This window comes from Anabrus simplex, chromosome 10 (genome assembly GCF_040414725.1).
Source record: "Anabrus simplex isolate iqAnaSimp1 chromosome 10, ASM4041472v1, whole genome shotgun sequence".
Classification (NCBI taxonomy): Eukaryota; Metazoa; Arthropoda; class Insecta; order Orthoptera; family Tettigoniidae; genus Anabrus; species Anabrus simplex.
This window is the reverse complement of record NC_090274.1, coordinates 51,968,194-51,990,545: the sequence shown is the minus strand read 5'-3', so window position 1 is coordinate 51,990,545 and position 22,352 is coordinate 51,968,194. Positions and strand designations below refer to the sequence as shown.

The 22,352-nt window shown below is 39.3% G+C and overlaps 1 protein-coding gene across 1 annotated transcript in view; it reads left to right on the top strand.

The window, feature by feature from the left end:
• Positions 1–1,051: 1,051 nt before the first annotated feature.
• LOC136882038 (zinc finger protein 235) overlaps positions 1,052–22,352 on the top strand; it is a 71,121-nt gene continuing 49,820 nt past the window's right edge. Inside the window, exons 1-3 of the mRNA XM_067154539.2 lie at positions 1,052–2,110; positions 8,382–8,471; positions 11,014–11,103. Coding sequence (XP_067010640.2) covers positions 1,736–2,110; positions 8,382–8,471; positions 11,014–11,103 — 555 coding nt within the window. The 5' untranslated portion in view covers positions 1,052–1,735. The remainder of the gene's footprint in view (positions 2,111–8,381; positions 8,472–11,013; positions 11,104–22,352) is intronic.

Sequence of the window (22,352 nt, the reverse complement as noted above, 5' to 3'; positions counted from 1 at the left end):
ACCCGGCGGAGGATTAAACAAGTTGTGAAAATTTAAAGTTGAAAATATAATATATTTGTCATCGCACTTACCGTCTGAGTTCAATGCACGACCTATCTCCCTCGACTTTTCTGTCTTCTTGTCGACGTTTTTGTACTCAACATGTCCTCACTCATATAAAAATGGGTATTTTTTTCACCTCTTCGGTAAGTCCTTCCGTGTCCATTTCACTATGCGGGCAACAGACTCGAAACACAACTGATCGCAGCCCATTACGTCCTGGATGAGATCGTGTGTGTGCGACAGAGATGATACAATATTACGAAACACTGTTTGGCGTCCAGCCAGCCCGCTGCGGACAGAGTTTGCAGAACGTGGGCGCAGCCAGCATTCTGTGTGCCGAGGCATTTATTACGCACATAAGTTCGTAGACTGTCGAACTTTATGTTCCTATTGAAATTCACTCAGAGAGCATCAAAAACGTGCCATTTTATGGCTTTTCTTTTTCAATTTCGATGTCTACCCCCTGCACCGCTTCGCACGCCAGACCAGGGTACATTTTGCTACCTATATACTTCTGTGCCCTTCCTCCACTTCCTATTTCCAGTCGCCGCTTCTGCGTATGGACACGAATCAGGAGAGGCTTTATTTCCGTGTTAGAACTAATTTTCTATCACTAAAAGTAGTACATTAGTCATGGGAAAATCATAGTCACAGAACGTATCAACATACCACATGAAACTCTTTCTTACGGTACATTAAATATTGTAATGGCCTCCGTTAACATTTGTGCATAAGCCTACATCAACCCGCTGTCGTATTGACACCAACGCATCCGTTTTTTTCATTCTGTCGTCCGACCATAAAATTCATACTGTTCACAGCTTGCAGTTTACGGATCAGGGATAAAGTGAGTTACTGTTGGCCACTGATTTACGAAACTGCCACCGGTAGAACTGGTGGTAATAACTTGAGAACTTTCATTGTTAAACCCAACACCAGGTAGGTGGTAGTGTGGTAGATGGCAATAAAAACTTTTTTTTTAAAGGAATGTTTTGTAACAATTATATATTATCTACTGCTTACTATTTGCAGAACAGTACGGGTGCTTTTTCTTTATTTTTTTATTGAAGCGAGATAAGCGAACGACTCGATTTGAAAATATAAAAAGAATTTCCTACTCTCTCAGTACCTGCTGTACCGTATATAGCTCGGAGCGTTTATCGTTTTAGAGACATGAAGTTATTATCCTCCAAGTCCATTTTTCTGAAAAAGGAGGAAAGTTTCTTTTTTGAACTGGGCGCCATGATATATATACCGCCTTGACAATCGCTTCTGGTGTCCAACATATATCTGTAATTGGAAAGTACCACTATAATGTCGCTGGAGCGCTGGCCACCTAATTCACTGACAGGCAGCTGTACACCGCAAATTACGGCATTTCTAATTTCATTTATAGTTTTGCTGTCTTTGTGACTGGGAGACAGAACATTCAATCCCAACCAATCTCCTCAAGAAAGAAAAGAAGAAATAGTTATGCTGTCGTTAGTATCGGTAATATGTTCGTAAATATTTGTTTGTTGACTTCTTATTGAGAGTTGATAGTTATGTGGTGATTAGTTTACTTTTATATTGCGTACTGTGGTGATTTGATTTTTGGTTTAAAGTGACTTCTCGCCGTAACTTCGTTCTAAACAAGAATTCGAATTTATGTGCTAATTCGTTTTTCTTTAACTGTATTTAGTAATATTCGAACATGAATTGCTGTGTGCCTTTTTGTACTTCGAGCAGGAAAAAGAACAACGGGAAACTATCATTTCACGAATTCCCTGTAGACCAGGACAAAACCAAAGAGTGGCTCAAAGCAATTTCTCGCGATGACTTTGTCCCTAACACAAATTCTGCTTCTTCTGGTGTCTGTAGCCTTCATTTCAAAGAACATGATTATTCATTTGTTGGCAAAAGTAGAAGAGTACTGAAGAAAGGTTCTGTACCATCAGTATTCCCTAACTCTCCTAGTTATAAGGTGACTAGGACTAAGAGTCCAAGAAGGAAAATTACTAGAACTGCACGACTCTCACCCAAGAAATGCAAAATCCTGATGCAAGGTGTTCAACATCCAATAACAAAGGTACCGGCAGGTTTTCTTTTTTTGAGAAAATTATTGTTAATATTCCAGTTCTTAAAACTTTACTTTTGAAGTTATCTGTATTCAATACTACCGGAGAGAGAGAAAAAGGTGTGGTATTTACATGTGTTCTGAATTTCTTCTTTTCTGTGTACATTGGTTTCTGAAATAATGGTATTAGGTGGTAAAATTTGTAATCTTTCAGGAAATCACTTCATAGATTTTGCATTTTCCAGTAATCATTTAGTGCCTCCCACTAAAACTAACAGCCTGACAGAAAGCTGAGAACACTGCTTTGAAATCTATGGAAACATTATCTGATGAATTTGGATATGGTATAAGTGCAGGATCCGCCGGCACGGGTTCCGCGGCTGCTGTTCGTGCGTCTGCATGACGTTATGTATGAGTATTTAGCGAGCTGATGTTTGCAAACATGGTGGTTAATTCGAAGGGATTTGTAACGGCCGCCAAATGTATGAATGAATGGTCTGGTATATTTAGCTGTTTGAGACTGCGTAACACAATTTACGGGCACTAGATTGGATTACAACTTGACTAGTTGATTCGTGAAATAGATATTAATGGTGCGATATGATGGGGCTGACTTGATGTCGCGAAAACTTTATGACTATTAAGTACGTCTGGCAAGTTTGAAAAGTATTGGTCTGGTTTGTTAGGTCCAGCTAGTGGCAAAATGATTGGTCTGGGAACAAGCAAAGGTTAGCGCCTCTAAGTGGCCAACAGGCCTCTAGCATCCCTTATGAAAGCAATTGTGATTCACCGAAAACCACTGATAGTGACATGTTAGATTGAGATCCACCAAAAACCACTGGTAGTGACAGGTTTGGTTGTGATCCACCAAAAACCACTGATAGTGACAGGTTAGGTTGTAATACACCAAATACCACTGATAGTGACAGGTTAGGTTGTGATCCACCAAAAACCACTGATAGAGACAGGTTAAGTTGTGATCCACTGAAAACCACTGATAGTGACAGGTTAGGTTTGGTTAGGTGCGACAGCATTGCCAATTGAGCGACTGTTGTTGGAAGTACACTTTTGGTGATCACATCATGAATGGGAAAGCAACATTATACATACGAGTATATTGTATTCATTGAGACAGTATATGAATTTATGGGTACTCACCATAAGTTGGCACAGGAGTGGACAGAAGATGGACTTCTTGTGTTTGCGTAGATGTACTCCTTCTTAAAATAATAATTACGAATAAGGATGCACCACCGAACAGGAGTTTAAATTGTTTTGGCTAGTTGTACGTCCACTTAAAACAATAATCATGACTAACACGACACAACATAGTACTGACAGCAGTACAGGAAACCAGATTTACGGATGAGCATGCCTTCGAGTCCCAAGGCTACAGAAACCTCAAAGAAAATTTGGTCAGCGAGTAATGAAGAATGTATCCCACTTAGGTACAGGGAGAAATACCAGCTAGAGGAAATCTACATAGTGGGTGTGATGATTGGAGCTAGGGGAAAAATTCCCGTTTTTGCCACTAATTTCTAGAAACAGATGTCGCTGCCAGTTACAACATTATGGGAGATTGCCATCATAGCCTTTAAGGGGTTCACTGATAATTCGAAGAAATCATTGTTACAATTAGGTTACCTTCAAAATTTCTCAAGTGTATCTATTTCTCTTCTAAGAATAAATGTAAAACTATACTTTGTCACAAGTCAGCCTTTGTATGAGGGGAAGTATATTATAAAATAATCAGTAATAGGATACTGGATTCAGTCACCGACTTTACCTCCCCGAGCAGTCGTATATCCATCCCCTCTCTCTCAAATGTGCTAACAAGGGCTGCAGTGTAGTCAGTGTACTACACGCCCCAACCAACCAGGACAACAGACGCAATCCAGACAGAACTTACAAATTCTGGAAAGACTTAGAAGATATTCTCTCTGAACTTCCCGAGAGGCACACTCTCATACTGCTTGGTGACTTTAATGCCCAATTGGGAAGAGAGAAGAAATACAGAAACATAGTGGGCAATTATCTGGCACATAAGTGAACCAACCACAGCAGAGAACGCCTGGTGCATCTGTGTAGGACTTTGGGATTGGTCATGAAGTCAACAGGCTTCAAACACATGCCAAGGAAGCAGAAGACTTGGATTTCACCTAATACCAACCTGTGTGAATTCCAGGTAGATCATGTGGCCTTTTCATGAAAATCTTGAAAGGAAATACAAAACATGAAGGTACTAAGAAGTGTCAATTTGGATTCAGAGCACTACCTCTCAAAGGTCAAAATGAGACTCCAGCCTACAAACACTAGATTACACAGGACTTCCTAAGAACAGTCAAGAAGTAAGTCAGTGACTGAACAATACAGATCTCAACAGCTGGGACCAACTGAAGGAGACTTTTGTCATGGCGGCCAATGAACTCTCGCCCCTCACTAGAAGGAAGCATCTGTGGTGGACTGAAGACTGTGACAATGCAATAGCCCAAAGACAGTCAGCCTGGGTGAAGTGGAATTTTAAAAAGACTAAGGAAAATTGGGAGAACTTTTTGGAACAAAGAAAGCTTACGGCCAAGATAATTCAAGGAACTAGATGGACCTTCATACAAAACCAACAAACTCAAATCGAAGAGAGCTTCTAAGAATAACTCCAGAGATTTCTATAGATCCCTCAAGCACTCAGAAAATACACTCTGCCAAGCCTCTACTTCAGAGACTTACAGGGCAAACCGGCTTTTAACAACAAGGACAACTGCCACCTTTTAGCTCAGTATTTTAAAAACCTACTCAACTGTGATCCACCCAGTGAAGACTTTGATTACAAACAATCCACACAAAACATGGACTTGCTGCCTCCTTCGTTAGCAGAACTTGGCCAATTCATTCAATTCTTAAGAATAATAAGGCAGCTGGAGAGGACTCTATCATTGCTGAACTGTGGAAATATGCTGGAAGCAATGCTGTGGGCAAGCTCACTGAGATCATCCAGGACATCTGGGAAACAGAGAAATTACCACCTGATTGGATATCGGCTCTGATCCATCCACTTCACAAAAAGGGAGGTTTTACTGATCTAAACAACTATTGTGTAATTTCCCTCATCCTAGAAACATACAAGGTTCTCTCCTAGGCATTACAAAGAAGAGCAGCTGGATAGTTAACTAGGAGAATATCAGGGAAGCTTCAGGAAAACTCGATCCTGTGCTGAACAGATCCTCAACCTGAAAACTGTACTTGCATACTTCAAGATGAGAAACCGCAAGGTGGTCATCATCTTTGTTGATTTTAGGAAGGATAGAGAAACGCTTAACAAAGTACTCCAGGAACTAGGGCTAGAACAAAACTCGCAGGCTCATCCTCGAAACCTTGACCAACACCCATTCCAAGGTTAAATTTAGAGGCAAGATCTCAGAAAGCTTCGAGGAAAAACTGGAGTGAGACAAGGGGATGGACATTCCTCACTTCTCTTCAACTCTTCAAATATTTACTAGCGATGACAGCATGAATAGGACAAGGCAGGCCACTTGTTATTGCCTCTAGTGAATTGTGTTGAATTGAGACAGATAATATTGTATGCAGGCTTGCCAGTTTGCCTCACGCAGTTAACGCTAGCGGACAGTCCCTTTCTATTACAGCAGATTTAAAAATAATTTTCAAATTCATGCTTTCAACATTATCCACGCGTCACATATGGATGTATTTTAGTGCATACAATATTATCTGTCTCAATTCAACACAATTCACTAGAGGCAATAACAAGTGGCCTGCCTTGTCCTATTCACGCTGTCATCGCTAGCAAATATTTTCACCGGTCTAACGGATTTCAAACTTCAAGTTTATACCCAACAACTCTACAATTAATCCACGCTTCAAACATCGAAGTTCTTTTTAATGTCTACTATTACATCTTTTCCATTTTAACAACCTTTATGATTGTTTTTATTTTTCAGATTATTAATATTCATTGTACTTTATGAAAAATCCTTGATGCTAATCTGTATAATATGTTACAGTCTAATTTTAATACTATACAACCACTTTTATTACAACTTTACCATTTTTTTAATATAACGACATTTTCAACCATTTAAATAAACTCAGGGCCCTGACCTTAAGCTTTGTGTATTTATAGCTGATGATGTTCGCAAAGACGAATGAAACATGTCCTATTAACCAATGTACCTCATGAATATTTTATAAATAATTGAGTGCATTATTTTTGTATTGAATAGGTGGTAATAAAAAGTTTTTAATAGGCTGTGATTCATCAACCATATCTACCCGTGCGGAACGGATAACTTTTCAGGGAGGGGCCATGTTCTCAATAAACGATGCAATATTCTTTATATTTTTAAGTTTAAAATGTTTAAAATGAGATAAAAAATGATTCTTAATTCTAAATACTTTAATGGAGCCACCGGTGTGTGAGACCAAAGTAAGTTTTATATTTCTACTGTGACTAACTTGTTCGGTCAAGGCCGCTCTCTTTTGCAGATCCTTTGCCCCACCTCAACTCTCTTCCAAATGCTCATCTTTGTTTAGTTGGGGTGAATTGGTCAGCGGTAACATGAAATTGGAAAATCCATAGCCTGTTTCCAGTCATTCAATTGGATCAGGAATGGAATTAATGAAGCCCCATCTAGCGGCAAGGATAGGAATTGCGCTACCTGCCGAGCCTGTCACACTCTTCTGGAGCAATGATTTATGACTGACAGATGAAATTAAATGATGTTGGAGAGTGTTGCTGGAATGAAGGTGACAGGGAAAACTGCGGTGCCCAGAGAAAAATCTGTCCCGTCTTCACTTTGTTCAGCACATATCTTACATGGAGTGATCAGGATTTGAACCAGGGAGCCCAGCGGTGAGACACCAGCGCGCTTCCGTGAACCACGGAGGCTCTCATTGACAACATACAGATAGATAAGAAATGTTCTGGTCTTACATACCGGACAGCTCTAGTAACATGCAGTTAGTGTTCATTATATCAACATTTTACTGCAGTCATGAATTGATTAAATTTGAAAAACCAGCTGGTTATAAAAGGTCTCTGTACAGCGGTCATATGTGCATACTTTGTCTTCTTTGATGTGCTAATTAAAGTAAAAATGTGTGAGAACTGTTTATATGAATATAAGTGACATCTATTACTAAAAAATAAGAAAAACTCAATATTGTCACAAATAATATATTTAAAGTTTCTTTGGTTGTATTTTAAATTCTCTGTAATTATGTTTAATTTGAAACATATATACGTAATATAGTAACACATAAATGATTCATTTTTAAATATGTAATTTACCAGTCTCGGAGACCGGATGGCTTTCAGTGGCTCCATTGCAGTGTTACCTAATTCTTCTATATGTGGCAGGGATACAAGCTAAGGGGAATTCAGATCTACACTGTTTTGTAATCAAAATTCAGTTAGTTATGGTGGTTATTAGTTATTTTTGACACAAAACGGTATAGTTCTGTTTGTTGGGTAGGGCTGAGGTTTGAAACCCTTGTGAGTCAGAAATTTCACCTGAAAAAAGGGGTGGAAACTGAAATGGTAGGCCTACCTCTACTTAAACTCCTGGCTAAAATTGAGGTAGGATGACTCCAGAATATGTAGGGAAAGTTGAATATAGTTCTGATAAGCTCTTTGGTTAATTGGTCATCGTAAAAGCCTTCAGTTCTGAGGATCCTGGGTTTGATCGCCAGCCATGTCAGAAATTTATGCCTTGACATTTAATTCGTATTAATACACATTTCTTCATTTACATATCACATTACCAACCACTGTAAAATATGTAATAATTGAATGCATCCCTCCACAGATGGATGGCATATATGATGTGGCACGATTTACGGACAGTCAGTATTAAATATGACATACCAATCACCTCTCATTATTTGTGTTTTGACACATTTGGAAATACCGGCACCATAGTTCACGTGACCGCATTTAACGCCTGCAACTTGGCACGACACAACTGCCACATTAATCCCTTTGCCTGCATGTCCGTGCTTATATACCTTCATTGGAGTCGCGCTACTTTGCATGTCTGCTGCAACGATGACCTCAAATGGAAAAATTTTGATCGCGCCTTATAGTTAAAGGTTATCTAGTTGTGCTTTCCATTTAGAACAATCATCACCTTTGGTAAAGTTTAGTGAGATCATATCTATGTGAGGATATTAATTTGAATTATCAGTATTTAAAACAATAATCTAAGATGACCTCTAGTGTGTATAATGTATTGCACTTGTTTTAATAGCTTGTTTGTCTTGTATTTTGCAGGTTTGTTCTTCAGAAAGTACAGAGAAACCTGTGTTTATCAAATGTGAGCCTGCATGGCCTTCAGATATAAACGAAGAATCCTCTAACTTTGTAAGTGTATTATCACACTTAGTATATTCCTTTAAGGATGGAGAAGACTGTGGATATTATTTGACTACATTCTATCTATAAAATATCATTTTCACATAGATGGGCTGCTGCCTCATAAATTCTATTTCTCTTGTATCCATGTTTTATTAATTCCTGATGAGTTCCTTTCTGCTTCCTAGTGTTATCGAAGCAAAAACTGGGAATAATAAAAAAGTGATATTGTATGAGCTTTGAATGTTAGAATATAATTTAATTCCTTACTTCAGGAACTCATTTCAGCTTATAAACTATGGTTTGTGAATGCATAATTTATTAATCCGGTCCATATGGAGGTGTGATGAAGGATGAGCAGAGGAGAGGGTAAAATACGCAGAAGGCCAAAGATCTAGATGTTAGGCACCTTTAAACAAGTATCGTCATCATCAAAATAGGCAGAAAAATATAGATTTCCATTCTGCTGCACATGAATAATGAATGGTGATGATGATGACGGTGGTGATCAAAGTTACAGGTCTGGCATTACTGCCATCACATTGTACAATTCATATAAATCAGCCATTGTGGGCTATTTCAGTGAATATTTCATTTTTATGACCCCATTGTACTTAAAATAAACTTTTACTGCATTGGATCATGTCTTTTCTTTCTTAGACAGTTTACCATTCAGGGTTGGTTTTTCTCTTTAACTCTGTGAGGGATCCCACCTCTGCCACCTCAAGGGCAGTGTCCTGGAGCGTGAGGCTTTGGGTCGGGTTACAACCAGGAAGGAAGACCAGTATTTCACGCAGGCGGCTTCACCTACTATGCTGAACAGGGGCCTTGTAGGGGGATGAAAAGAATGGAAGGGGTAAGCAACGATGAGGGAAGGAAGCAGCCGTAGCTGTGTCATACCAAGTTGCTGTACTGTCCCAGTATTTGCCTGGACGAGAATTGGGAAACCACAGAAGAACTCTTTGAGGATGGTTGAGGTAGGAATTGTACCCCCTGTACTCACTTGATCTCCCGAGTCTGAATAGACCCTATTCAGCCCTTGTAACACTTTCCAAATTTTGTGGCAGAGCCGGGAACCAAACCCGATCTCCGGGGATGGCAGCTAATCACACTAACCACTACACCACAGAGGCGGACTCATGTCTTTTCCAACAGGAGAAATATCACACCAGCCAACATAGCTTAGTCTGATAGAGCATCCAACAAGAAATTGAAAGGTTGTGCTTTTGGATCCCACTAATGTCTGGTTTTGTTCTGACATGCATCATACTGTATCATAAAGTTTTCAGTAACATCCAAAACAAGAAAAGGCTTGTTGCTGTTTCAAACATTCCAGAACCACAGCCTTGAGTTAATCAGTGTCGAAGCATTTTTCATTCTGAAATTTATTGGAAGGCGCAAGGAAATGGAAGTTACTAGGTGATGTATCAGTGCTGAGGATAGATAGTAAAGAACTTCAAACACTTTCTTCTGCAAGCTACGCACATTCAAACATGTGTTGTGGTGAACAGTACCATAAAAGTACATGCTATGTCGGTGCGAAGTTAAATAACTTGTAACAAATATGTGAATTGAAAACTTATTTGAGGGTTTTTATGTAGTATTTTGTCTGTACATATTAATATAAATGATGGTATATCTATGTGTAATTCCTTTTTTGTCAATATATGAAGCATAAACGGATTTATAAGAGTCCAATGAATAGATAGTCATCGTAGCACAGGTAGTTTGTGGCACCGGTGTTTCAGCATAGTGAAGCGTTGGCACTGGAATTTGCATCACTATTTATTTACAATCCCTTTTATGTGATTACCCCAATGAAGATCTTTCAGTATATTAACACCTAGGTATTTACAATGATCCCCAAAAGGAGCTTTCACCCCATTAATGCAGTCATTCAAACTGAGAGGACTTCTCCTATTTGTGAAACTCACAACCTGCCTTTTAACCCCATTTATCATCAGATCATTGCCCACTGTCTATCTCGCAACATTATCGAGGTCATATTGCATTTGCTCACAATTTTGTAACTTATTTATTACTCCATACAGAATAACATCATCTGCAAAAAGCCGTATCTTTTATTCCACTCCTTTACTCATATTATATATAAGAACACATAAAGGTCCAATAATACTGCCTCGGGGAATTCTCCACTTAAATAATTACAGAGTCAGGTAAAACTTCATGTACTCTAATTCTCTGAGGTGTATTTTCTAGAAATATAGCCACCCATTCAGTCATTCTTTTGTTTAGTCCAATTGCACTCATTCCGTTCTTATATACCTGCATCGGAGTCATGCTACGTTGCATGTTTGCTGCAGGAATGCCCTCATACCAAAAAATGTTCTTCCCGCCTTACAGGTAAAATTTATCTAGTTGTGATTTCTATTTAGAACAATCATCACATTTGGTAACATTTACTGAGATCATATCTATGTGAGGATATTATTTTTAATTATCATTATTTAAGACAATAATCTAAGATGAACTCTAATGTGTATAGCCTACTGCACTTGTTTTAATAGCTTGTTTGGGTTGTATTTTGCAGGTTTGTGTTTCAAAAAGTATGGAGGAATCTGTATTTGTCAAATGTGAACCAGCATGGCCTTCAGATATAAAGGAAGAACCCTCTGATTTTGTAAGTGTACTATCACACTTGGTATATTCCTTTAAGGATGGAGAGGACTGCAGATACTATTTGACTGCATTCTATCTATAAAATATAATTTTCACATAGATGGATTGTGGCCTCGTAAATTCTATTTCTCTTGTATCCATGTTTTATTAATTCCTGCTGAGTTCTTTTCTGCTTCCTAGTGTTACCAAAGCAAAAACTGGGAAGTAATAAAAAAGTGATATTGTAAGTATATGAGCTTTGAGTGTTAGAATATAATTTAATTCCTTACTCCAGGAACTCATTTCAGCTTATAAACTATGGTTTGTGATTATGCATTTTTTTTCAGTATAATAATTTATTAATCCGGTGCATATAGAGGTTGGTGAAGGATGAGTAGAGGAGAGGGTAAAATAGGCAGAGGGCCAATGATCTAGATGTTAGGCACCTTTAAAATACAAGTATCATCATCATCAAAATAGGCAAAAAAATGTATTTCCATTCTCCTGCATGTGATTAACGAATGGTGTTGATGATGGCTGTGGTGTTCAAAGTTACAGGTCTGACACTACTGCCATCACATTGTACAATGTGTATAAATCAGCCATTATGGGCTATTTCAATGAATATTTCATTTTTATGACCCCATTTTATTCAAAATAAACCTTTACTGCATTTGGTCATATCATTTCTTTCTTTCTTTCTTTCTTTCTTTCTTTCTTTCTTAGACCGTTTACCCTCAGGGTTGGTTTTTCCCTTAAACTCAGCAAGGGATCCCACCTGTACCTCCTCAAGGGCAGTGTCCTGGAGCATGAGACTTTGAGTTGGGGTTTACAACTGGGTGGGTAGACCAGTATTTCACCCAGGCTATGCTGAACAGGGGCCTTGTGCAGGGATGGAAAGATCAGAAGGGATAGGCAGTGATGAGGGAAGAAAGCAGCTGTGGCCTTAAGTTAGGTAAAATCCCTGCATTTGCCTGGAGGAGAAGTGGGGAAACCACAGAAGACCACTTCGAGTATGGTTGAGGTGGGGATCAAATTTCCTACACTCAGTTGACCTCCCGAGGCTGAGTGGACCCCATTCCAGCTCTCATACCACATTTTAAATTTTGTAGCAAAGACGGAAATCAAACGCTGACGTTCAGGGGTTGCAGCTAATCACAATAACCACTGCGCCACAGTTGTGGACTCATGTCCTTTCCATTGTACTCGAAATAAACTTTCACTTCATTTGGTCATGTCCTTTCCTAATTTCTTAGCCCGTTTACCCTCCTGGGTTGGTTTTTCCCTAAGACTTGGTCAAGGATTGCACCTCTAGCTTCTCAAGGGCAGTGTTCTAGAGCATGAGACTTTGGATCAGGGAATACAACTCGGGAGGAGGACTATTACCTCGCCTGCTGTGCTGAACAGGGGCCTTGTGTGGGAAAATATGAAATATGACACCGGCCAACATAGCTTAATTCAATGGAGCATCCGACAAGAAATTGAAACGTTGTGCTTTCTTATCCCATTTTGTGTCCGGTTGACCGTTTTTGTTCTGACATGCATCACACTATATCACTAAGTGTTCAGTAACATCCAAAACAGGAAAGATGATGTTTTTGTTTGAACCATTCCAGAACCATAGTGTTGAGTTAATCAGTGTTGAAGCATTTTTTATTCTGAAACTTATTGGGAGGCCCAAGAAAATAGAAGTCACTAGTTGATGTATCAGGGCGAGGATAGGTAGTCGAGAACCTCAACACTTTCTTCCACTAACTAACATTGCAACATTTTTATGTGTATTGTGGGAGAACACCCTAACAGGTTTAAATGAACACTCCCAACCTTTTAATGCATACTCTCTGAAGGTCATTAAAATAGTTTTTATAGAAGCTGATTTTCCTACATTATTTTCTTCTGGTTCATGGTTGGGTTACTGTAGTCACATCCTAGTTCGTGAACCATGGGCAATAACTGGGTGGCCTAGTAAGGGGTCCTGAGTGTTGGGATACCAGTTGCTACGAAGTGGGAGTCGGCATCTTGGACATATTCTGAGTCATGGCCCTCCTTGTGCTCAGGCAGGTAGAACTATAAAATCCACCATGGTCCTTAACCCTTTAGAGAAAATATCCTCACTTGGTCTACATGTGAATAGGGCAGCATCCTGCTTCACAGAATTTACCAAGCTCAGGATTTTAAGCAAGCCTCGGACCTGTGGGTGTAATGGAGTCCCATTCTCATTTGACAGACGAGGGACTCTTGGAAAGAACTTGGCGAATGAAGTGGAATTTGATTGGGAGCTAGCAATATGAATAGGGCTTATGGAAGAAAGAAAGTAGAACTGGCTGAGATAGCAAAGAGAATGCATCTGGATGTGGTAGGAGTAAGTGATATTCGGGTAAGGGGAGATAACGAGGAAGAGATAGGAGATTATAAAGTGTACTTGATGGGTGTTAATAGGGAAGGGCAGAGTGTGGTGTAGGACTGTTCGTCAAGAATACTATTGCACGCAACATAGTTTCTGTTAGGCACGTAAATGAGCGAATGATGTGGTTAGATTTGGCAGTTGGAGGAATTAGGATAAGAATTGTCTCAGTGTATTCATCATGCGAGGGTGCAGATAGGGACGACGTTGATGAGTTTTATGAAGCTTTGAATTACGTCATAGTCAGGGTCAACAGCAAGGATAGTGCTAATGGGTGATTTCAATGTGAGAGTTGGAAATAGAACTGAAGGATATAAAAGGGTGATTGGTAAATGTGGGGTCGATATGGAAGCTAATAGGAATGAGAATCATTTGCTGGACTTTTGTGCTAGTATGGGTTTAGCAGTTAGAAATACATTCTTCAAGCTATTCATCTCAACAAATGGGAGCGTAGGGGTACCAGATCCATAATAGACTATACCTTAACTGACTTAAAATTCAGGAAATATGTTAGGAATGTGTGGGTTTTCTGTTTTTTCTTCTGATCTGTAGTGAACCAAGTATCTCTAGACCTAGGATATGAAAAGTGAAATCTGTCTGCAATTGAATATGGGTACAAAATCTCCAGGACGAGGAAATTAGACAAAAATAAATGTATATGATTTGTGAGAAGTTCTGAACAGTGGACAGTAAGCAGGTTCAGGATATAGAAAGAGAATGGGTGGCATATAGGGATGCTGTAGTAGAAACAGTAAAGCACTGCCTAGGAACAACTGTGTGCAAAGATGGGAAAAAGTAAACATTTTGGTGGGCTGATGACCTTCACTGTTAGACCCCTTTAAGCAACAAGCAAACATTTTAGTGGAATGATGAAGTGAGAGCAGCTTGTAAATGTAAAGGGAAGGCTTATGAGAAATGGCTCCAAACATGTGCTGATGTAGATAGGGAATAGTAGGTAGATGAAAGAATAAAAGCGAAACAAATAGTTCTTGAATCCAAGAAGAAGTTGTGGGAAGATTTTGGTAATAACCTGGAAAGGCGACGTCAAGCAGCGGGAAAAGCTTTCTTGACAGTAATAATGAATTTTAGGAAGGGAGGGAAAAGGGAAATGAACTGTGTTTTGGGTAATTCAGGTGAACTCATAATAGATCCCAGGGAATCACTGGACAGGTAGAGGGAATATTTTGAAAATCTTCTCAGCATAAAAGGAAATTTCCCTGATGGTATCGTGAACATCCAAGCCCAATAGGGAGGAGGAAAATGACGTCGCTGAAATTTCGCTTGAGGAAGTGGAAAGGATAAATCAGCAGAAATAGATGAAATTAGACATGAAGTATAGAGGGAAGGCAGGTATGAAATGGCTTGATAGATTAGTAAGATCAGCATGGAATATTGGTAAGATATCTTCAGACTGGACAAAAGCAGTAATTGCACCTGTCTGTAAGCAAGGGAACAGGAAGGATTGCAACAACTATCGAGGTATCCAATTGATTAGGACACCAGGCAAAGTCTTCACTGGCATCGTGGAAGGGAGGATGCGATCATTGGTTGAGAGAAAATTGGATGAAAACCAGTATGATTTCAGACCACAGACGGGCTGTCAGGATCAGATTTTCAGAATGCGTCAGGTTATTGAAAAATGTTACGAGAGGAATAGACAGTAGTGTTTATGTTTCGTAGATCTAGAGAAAGCATATGACAGGGTACTCAGGGTAAAGATGTTTGTCATACTGGGGGACTATTGTATTAAGGGTAGATTATTAAAATCAATCAAAGATATTTATGTTGACAATTGGGCTTCAGTGAGAATTGATGGTAGAATGAGTTCTTGGTTCAGCGTACATACAGAGGTTAGACAAGGCTGTATTCTTTCATCTTTATTGTTCGTAGTGTACATGGATCATCTACTGATAGGTATAAAGTGGCAGGGAGGGATTCAGTTAGGTGGAAATGCAGTAAGCAGTCTGGCCTATGCTGACGACTTGGTCTTAATGGCAGATTGTGCCAAAAGCCTGCAGTCTTGGAACTTCAAAATAGGTGCAATCAGTTAAAATCCACAGTCTGTTTCCAGTCATTCGACCGGGTCAGGAATGGAATGAATGAAGCCCCCATCTAGCGGTGAGGTTAGGAATTGTGCCGGCTGCCGAAGCCTGTCACACTCCTCTGGGGCAATTATTAATGAATGACAAATTAAATGAAATGATATTGGAGAGTTTTGCTGGAATGATAGAGGACAGGGAAAACTGGAATACCTGGAGAAAAACCTGTCCTGTCTCTGCTTTGTCCAGCACAAGTCTCACATGGAGTGACTGGAATTTGAAGCATCGAACCCAACGGTGAGAGGCTGCCACCTGAGCGACGGAGGCAGGTGCAGTGAGTATGGTATGACAATTTGCGTTTCAGAGACTAAATTGATGTCAGTAGGTAAGAAATTCAAGAGAACTGAGTGTCAAATTGGTGATACAAAGCTGGAACAGGTAGATAATTTCAAGTATTTAGGATGTGTGTTCTCGCAGGACGATAGTATAGTAAGTGAGATTGAACAAAGGTGCAGGAAAGCTAATGCACTGAGCTAGCAGTTGCGATCAACAATATTGTGTAAGAACGAAGTCATCTCCTGGGCAAAACTACCTTTACATTGGTCTGCCTTCAGACCAACTTTGCTTTATGGGCGTGAAAGCTGGGTGGGGTCAGGATATCTTATTTATGAATGTAACCTAAATGATTGCTGGTACAAACAGATGGGAACAATGGCAGGAAGGTACTCAGAATGCAGAGATAAAGTCTAAGTTATAAATAAACTCGATGGATGAAGTTCTACGCATAAACCGGCTTCAGTTGTGGGGTCTTGTGAGGCAGATGGAGGAGGATAGGTTATGTAGGGGAATAATGGACTCTGCTATGGAGGGTAAGAGAAGTAGAGGGAGATCAAGACAACGATGGTTAAACTCGGTTTCTAAGGATTTAAAGATAAGAGGTATAGAACTAAATGTAGCCACAGTACTAGTTGCAGATAGAGGATTATAGCAACGTTTAGTAAATTCACAGAGGCTTTTAGAATGAACGCTGAAAGGCATAACGGTCTATAATGACGCATTATGTATGTATACCAATATAATTGGTCCATTATTGGACATTATAAATTTCCCTGCTAACTCATTCCCGGTTGCCAGCGTTTCGCCCCAGTGTGCCAAGTTGGGCTCGTCAGTTGGTAAACAGCACATCTGCGAAGACCCATGGCTAGTGCATACTGTGGAGGCCACTGTGTAGACTACTTTGACCCACCCACAGTGTCAGTGTACTATGAGAGACTTTGTCTCATTTTTAATAATTGATGCCTGCCTAGCCATCAGATGATACAGATGTTGATTCCCATTGGGAACCTGAAATATTTGTCCCAAATGATTAAGTTTATAATACCAATATACTTGGTCCGTTATTTGACATTATTTATTTTCTGGCTAACTCATTCCCTTTTGCCAACATTTCGTCCCAGTGAGCCAAGTAGGGCTCATCAATATTGGTCAATAGCACACCTATGAAAGTGCATGGCTAGTGCATATCGCGGAGGCCACTGCATAGGCTATTTGGAGCCACTGGCAGTGCCAATGCACTATGAGAGACTTTGTCTCATTTTCAAAATTTGATGCCTGCCTAACCATCAGGTGATATAGATGTTGATTTCCATAGGGAACCTTAAATATTTGTCCCGAATGAGTAAATTTATAATACCAATATAGCTGGTCCGTTACTGGACATAAATTTTCCAACTAACTCATTCCCGGTTGCCAGTGTTTCACCTCAGTGTGCCAAGTTGGGTTCATTAGTTGGTAAACAGCACACATACCAAGACGCATGGCTAGTGCGTACCTTGGAGGCTATCTATCTATGTATGAAAATTTTCATTCCCCACCCTGAAGGAGTGGGGCGGGCCACTTAGAGGGTCGCGCCCTCTCTCTGGCCAAGATATGCGGGCGGGTTGAAGAGGAAGTGAAGGATTGAGGAAAGGGGTTAAGGATATGAAGTAAGAAGGTGATGGGAGGGATTGTTTCAGCCTATGGGCGAATTACTTTATTACATCAAGGGGTTTACAATAGTAAGTACATATAAACAGAAAATTTTACAACAGTGGTATAGATGGGAGCTCAAGAGAAGAGTTTCGCTAGGAATGTGGCCGGGAATACGTTAGCCCACGCTTCTCCTCTCGTCCCTGCCTTCACGTCACCAAGCTGGTGTATGTACTTGCATTTCTGAAAACGTTCGCCCTCGCAGTTGCAGTGTCCTCATGCGGTCTCTTCCTGCAAGGCACTCGATGTATTTTTCTATATCACAGGTGGGAAACATTACTCATCTCTTAATGAACTACACCTGACCAGCGAAATATTAAGACAAGGCAGTTTTCAGCTAATAGTAATCTAGCTTATTTTCCACTGACACTGGGAATTTATGCCATCTTCAACATTAGATTTTATCACGGGCAGAGTCCATCCTCAAAGTGCAAATCGAAAGAGCTTCTGTTATTATTTTAATATATATACTGTATTAATTATTAAGATACTTTTTACATAATTTTACAAAATGATCGCCAACGTCCGATGACGGTTACATTACTAGAAGAAGACGACATTTATTTCCTATATTGCAAATGTAGTTTCATGAAGTGAGCTACAGGCAGATCAATTTTGTTTGTCAGTGTGCCGAGTTACGAATGCATTCTCTCTCACATACATGTCCCAGCGTGTTCGTTAAGTGAAGAATATAATAATAATGAACTAGATTGAATATGTGCATGTATAAGAATTTTATGATTACGATCCAATCATGTAATTCATCCAGACATGCAATCATTCACTCATTCAGCCATTCAGTTAATATACGTCTATTGTAAGTTAGGGAGAAATCTGTTTGGACTCTTAAAAAATTTACACTAATTAATAATAGGAGTACCGGTAAGATACATGTTGTCCTACACAATATAACCCTGTTAATGTCTAGGACAAAAAGAAATAAAAAGAAATAAAATTTTTAAACTGCAATTTAGAGATTCGGTGTAAATAGTGATTAGGAGTATAATGTTTAATGTAGTAATAGATACAAGAACAGCATTCATATAAAAAATAGCAGTAAATACTTTGTCCCCAGTTCCAGGCGATCTGGAACTCGGGGATGGGAGTATTCTATTCTACTATTCTGTATAACAATGTTCCCGCTTATCCGTCACGAATTCTGTGCCGCAAGGGTTATTTTAGGTGTCGTTAAAGCTGTCGACACGACGTTGACGTAGTTCAGCACCTTCAAATACCATTGCTCTTAGCCGAGATCAAACCCACAGACTTATTGTAAGCTCAGAAAGCCAGTGCTGTACTGTCTGAAATGGGTGAGAGAGGAGGGAATTCATTCATTATTCAATGAGTTAGTTTACTGAAAAACTCAATTTGATAGAAAATTATTTAATCACAAAATATTTAAAAATACTGTAGGCCTAATTATATTCATCAATCCTTGTGTCCCTATGTCACTTTTCTTGGTGATACACAAAACTATGAAATAAAGTAACATTTAAAACAATAGACTGTAGGACTAAATAAATTAGGGGAGAAAGCTGGCTCATAGTCAGCAAATGAAGGAGTATTGGAAGAAGAAGAAGAAGAAAGCAACAACTTTACCAAAGAGTAGATACAAGCCCCGTGGACCTCAGTAGGCCTAAACAAGAAAGAAAAAGAAAAACAATAGACTGTAGGCCTAAACTAGCTTCATCTATCCTTGTGTCCCTACTTTTTTTGATGATACACAAAATTATAAAATAACATTTAAAATAATAGACTGTAGGCCTAAATTAGCTTCATCTATCCTCGTGTCCCTCTGTCACTTTTCTTGCTGATAAACAAAACCATGAAATAAAATAACATTTAAAACAATGGACTGTAGGTCTAAATTAGCTTCATCAATCCTTGTGTCCCTATGTCACTATTCTTGATGATACACAAAACCATGAAATAAAATAACATTTAAAATAATAGTCTGTAGGCCTAAATTTGCTTCATCTATCCTTGTGTCCCTATGTCACACAAAACTATGAAATAAAATAACATTTAAAACAATAATCTGTAGACCTAAATTAGCTTCATCTATCCTTGTGTCCCTATGTCACTATTCTTGATGATACACAAAATTATGAAATAAAATAACATTTAAAACAATGGACTGTAGGGCTAAATTAGCTTCATCAATCCTTGTGTCCCTATGTCACACAAAACTATGAAATAAAATAACATTTAAAACAATAGACTGTAGGCCTAAATTAGCTTCATCAATCCTTGTGTCCCTATAATACTTTTCTGGATGATACACAAAACTATGAAATAAAATAACATTTAAAACAATAGTCTGTAGGCCTAATTAGCTTCATCAATCCTTGTGTCCCTGTGTCACTTTTCTTGATGATACACAAAATAATGAATTAAAGTAGCATTAAAAACAGTATTTCCTAAGGTGGAGATGGACTTAAAGTTACGTTTCTACACGAACGGATTACCAGAAACTCTAAGAAGAAGTGTTTGAAGAGCATCTTCGATGGGTTATTGACTGTCTGTTAGGGGATGAGCAAGTGCGGATTCAGACGAGGAAAACTGGTCATCACTTGATTCATTCGAGTCACTATCCAGAGATATGATGAATTCTTCGAGCGCGTCTTTCATCAGTCCATCGTTCTGCCAATACTCCTGTTACAAACATGGGAACAATATCCTTCCCAGTCTGCTTTCCTAATAGAAGAAATTGAAGTTCGTTATGGCTTCGAGCTTTGTCATGGATCTGTCCCCGGTAACATTGCTTTCCCGTACAATCCTCTTTGCCTTTGACTAAGCCAGTACAATGGCATTAAACTCGCACATGTAAGGTGGCAAACGAATTACGTCATGCCCATGCGACCTTAAAAGCTCATCAATCTGGAAGATTTTCTCGGGACCTTTATTAATTTCAGTCAAATGAAAGAATTCCAGTTTTCTCATGTCCTCACTGTATGGCACATTGTTCCTTTCTAGCCAGCTTTTCATTTCCTTCGTAACAGCATACTTCGTGGGGGGGTTTGTTCTATTGCACACAATGATACGAAGCATTATCTAACACTATAATGCTGTTCTTAGGGTTGTTAGGCAACAGCTTATCACGAATCCACTTCTCAAAATTCTCTGCGTTCATCTGGCCATGTTAATCTCCTGACGATTTCCCGGCCTTAAAAATAAGCCATGCTCCTTCCAGGAACCCATCTTCACATCCCACGTGTACAATTATTAAGTGGTTCGATGAGCTTCTGTTGGTCATAACACCAGGTTGATTGTCATTTTGCCAACACTTATTAAATGTTAAATTATTTTCTACCCATTTTTCATCTATATAAACAATGGAATGATTATCTCTTCTGTAACGCCGCATAGCTCTTAAATACCTACAGTGCCAACTGACAATGTTTGGGCATTCCACCAAAATTTTTCTGAAATTCTGACACACTTCCATTTAAATCCCATAAATCTTAAAATTCACCTCAATTTATGAACGCCCCATGGAAATTCGATTTTCTCCTTGATGGCACTCAAAAGCTTGGGGCAGGTAGGCACTTTCTTCTGGACTACATAAAAGTCTTGAATTACTTCTCTTATTACCCCTCTATTAAACCCATCACACTGCACTTTTCTTTCTTCGGGCTGTGGGCGATCCTTCCCTGGTGTTGATAGTGATGTATCCCAAGCTGCTGTACTTTCCTTGCGAATTCTACTCACTGTGCTGACTGAAATGCCTGTGTAATTAGGTACACGCAAATTAGTTTGCCTCAGTAAGTGTTTCAGTTGCCCTTCTCGTGCCTCTTCATCACATTCTTGGATAACATGTCTGATAAGCTCCCTAGCTTCGCTGTGGATAGTCTTTCCTTTCTTCTGGTAGGGTTCCATAATAGTAATACAAAGTAGCACTATAATAACATAAATGTTTTATAACACAGTTATGTAAGCCTCAATATATAAATTGCTGTTCAACACTTACAACACACAGACAAGATCAACACTACCAAACTGTTCGACTGGCCACTTGTATCATCAGAGGGAGACTGGCTGCTGGCTGACGATACTTTTAGGAAGAGCCATAGCCGAGACGACAGAGAGAGAAGCTGCTCCCCCATGTCCCACCTCACGTCTCGCTAGTCTTCTCTTCAGCTCGCATCTATATCTCTTGACCAACCTAACTTTTTTTGACATGTTCTTAAACTTGAAAGACTATTTGCATTTCTATCATACCTTTGTTTTCATAGTGACACTATAAGATATATACAGTTATAGGGGTGACATTATTATATACGATGGAAATTGAGGTTTGGATATACATCATTTATTCAGCATTTGATTTTTCTGGAGTTGCTAGCTTCTATATCAGTGCAGTCACATAGTTATAGTATTGCAAATTTCTCAGATTAATACAGGTGATCCTTCACCTAAGGTGATCAGTACGTAATTGAGTATCGAAGAGGAGTGTGAAGTTGGACTGAATGTACATTGCTATAAGACTTGAACATCACAATGGGATGTAATCTAAAATTAAATTGTTCCCTGTTGATAGGAGTGATGTATCCAAGGGACAGATTGTGTCACAGTAGTTGAGGTATCTTGGGTGACTGCCACACTAGGTGGGTATGGAAGTTAAGAAAGGGTGTCCTGTCCAGGTATAGAGGTCGTCATCCTAGAGTGGGAGTGGAGGCGAGTGGGCAGGATAGTACAGGGGCCGGCTATTATGGGGAACTAAACCAAGGTCTTGAGAGGGGTGAAGGTGTAGTGTGTGTTCAGACCTGAGTGGGAGGTTTGGTAATGCAAGTTTAAAGT